Raw genomic sequence first — 1,983 nt, 5'->3', positions numbered from 1 at the left:
GGAGGGTGGCGGCCCCCCCTGCCAGGGTTGATGATCTGCTGGGGGGCCGACACGCTCTTAGGACTCATGGGCATGTAGTCACCACCCTTGGGGGGCCCCCCGCCACTGGGCACAGGGGCTACGCCGGGTGACATGGGCATGTAGCCATCATCGGTGTGTGGGGCAGAGTTGGTCCGATGATGGCGACTGTCCAGGTGGTGCATCTCCAGACACTCCTCTGGGTAGGAGTGAGTGGGCACAAAGGCCGAGTGCCGGTAGGAGGGCAGCCGGCTGCTGCCACAGGGGTAAGAAGGCAGCATCTCCGTGTACTCCTCAATGGAGGCCACTGAAGACTGTGAGGGCGTCTTCTGGTGGGAGATGGTGGGTGAAGTGCCTGCAGAGTGAGTCCGCTTCCTGAATGCCTTCTCCAAGTCAGCAACCTCCTCGCTACCACCTCGAGGACAGCACGGTGTACTAGGGTAGCGGGGCGGCTGCTGCGGGTGGCAGGTGCGTGGGATGAAGTGGCCATTGGGGGCTGCCAGGCTGCAGCAAGAGGAAGTGGCCTTCCCCCCCATGCAGATGTAGTTGAGTTCTTCATCACCCCGAGCTGGTGGGGTGTGTCCCAACGAATCTGGGGTCACACTGCGAAAAGAGCTGCGAAAGTCACACGGGCTGGAACCATACTCATCAGAAGAAATAAATCCACCATCGCTAGGGGAGCCGGAAACTGAAGCACTAGACCTTCGTGGAAATAGGCAGTCCGAGGTGGAGCCATGACCGCTAGTGCTGCTGGATGACAGGCTGACTGGACTGGTGGCTGAAGGAGAGCAGCGTGAGGAAGGCATTGGGATGGACCGGCTGTGGTTGAGCGGAGGATGGAGCCTGGAGTTGCCACGGTGTCTATGCGAATGGGTCCGGTTAGCACTGGGACTAACTGGGCTACCATCCACAGAGGCAGGCCTCGACATCGTGCCTTCCCCGTCACTCGACGCTCGAACCCGGAAAGAGCTGGGTTTGCCACCTGTACCTCCACCACCGGCAGGAGAGGTGGCCGTGACGCTCTCAGTCCTGGACCGGCGAGTGAGCCCCACTTGGCTGGGTGGAGGGTTGTTGACGTGGTGCCTGCTGCGAAGGGGCACAGAGATGGGGTTGGAACAGTTTGAGGAGGACTGGCTCTTGCTGCGGGGCCGAAATTCCTCGCTCATGGCTCGCATGGCCTCCAGGATGGTTTCATGCATGTTCTGAGCCACCACCGAGTCATCCACCTGCATCCAGAACTCACCAGGCCCAGTGACAGCCGAGCGCCCCACCTCAATGAAGAAGAAGTTCTCAGAGTGGCCACAGCGGCGGATGTTGAGCAGCTGCAGCACCACTGCAGCCGCATCTGAATTCAGCTTCACAAAGCTGATGGTCTTGTTAGTCAGGCACAGGCGGTAGATGCCAATCAGGTTCTTTGTCTGGCCTAGGCCCTTAGGCTTCAGAATTACTTGCCAAACTTCCTTAAAAGCCGGGCCAGGGGCTACCTCACCATAGCTGTCCTCACCTGCTTCCCCCAGTCCTGCGTTGCTGCCTCCAAAGGTGACATCGCTATGGTGGTGGTGGTGATGGTGATGGAGGTGGTGGTGGCCCTTGGCCCTGTTGTGCAACTGCAGGAGCGCTTGGTACCAGCTCTCCTGTTCAGGCTCGCTGTCAGCTGCAATGGCAAAGTGCTCGTCCTTGGTGTAGAGGGCCACCAGGTGCTTGTTCTTGGAGTCAGCCCGTTTGTTGATGTTGAAGCAGCTTTCTAGTGGGATGGAGCGCTTGGGGGCCCCTGACTTGTGTCTCCATTTCTTCTCATTCTCGTAATACTCCAGCCGGGCGGGTCCAGACTCGCTGGCTGCCCTCAGCACGAAAAAGCGTTTATGCATGCTCTTGGGTTTGCGCAAGTAACCCACCTTTCTGACATCTGAGAAGAAGCCCTCGTTATTATCTGTGGGGCTAGCCATGATGAGAGGCGGTGGGGCT

The 1,983-nt window shown here is 59.2% G+C and overlaps 1 protein-coding gene across 1 annotated transcript; it reads right to left on the bottom strand.

Annotated features, from left to right (window-relative positions):
• Window positions 1-5: 5 nt before the first annotated feature.
• IRS1 (insulin receptor substrate 1) lies at window positions 6-1,964 on the bottom strand (the record flags this gene model as incomplete). The annotated part of the gene is made up of 1 exon (XM_010170950.1): window positions 6-1,964. A coding segment is annotated over exon 1 (1,959 nt), but the record flags the coding sequence as incomplete, so codon positions are not given.
• Between the last annotated feature and the right edge of the window lie 19 nt (window positions 1,965-1,983).

The sequence above is a fragment of the Antrostomus carolinensis genome, unplaced genomic scaffold (genome assembly GCF_000700745.2).
Source record: "Antrostomus carolinensis isolate BGI_N321 unplaced genomic scaffold, ASM70074v2 scaffold30556, whole genome shotgun sequence".
Taxonomy (NCBI): Eukaryota; Metazoa; Chordata; class Aves; order Caprimulgiformes; family Caprimulgidae; genus Antrostomus; species Antrostomus carolinensis.
Note: the sequence above shows the minus strand (reverse complement) of the source record. Positions and strands in the feature narration are given on the sequence as shown.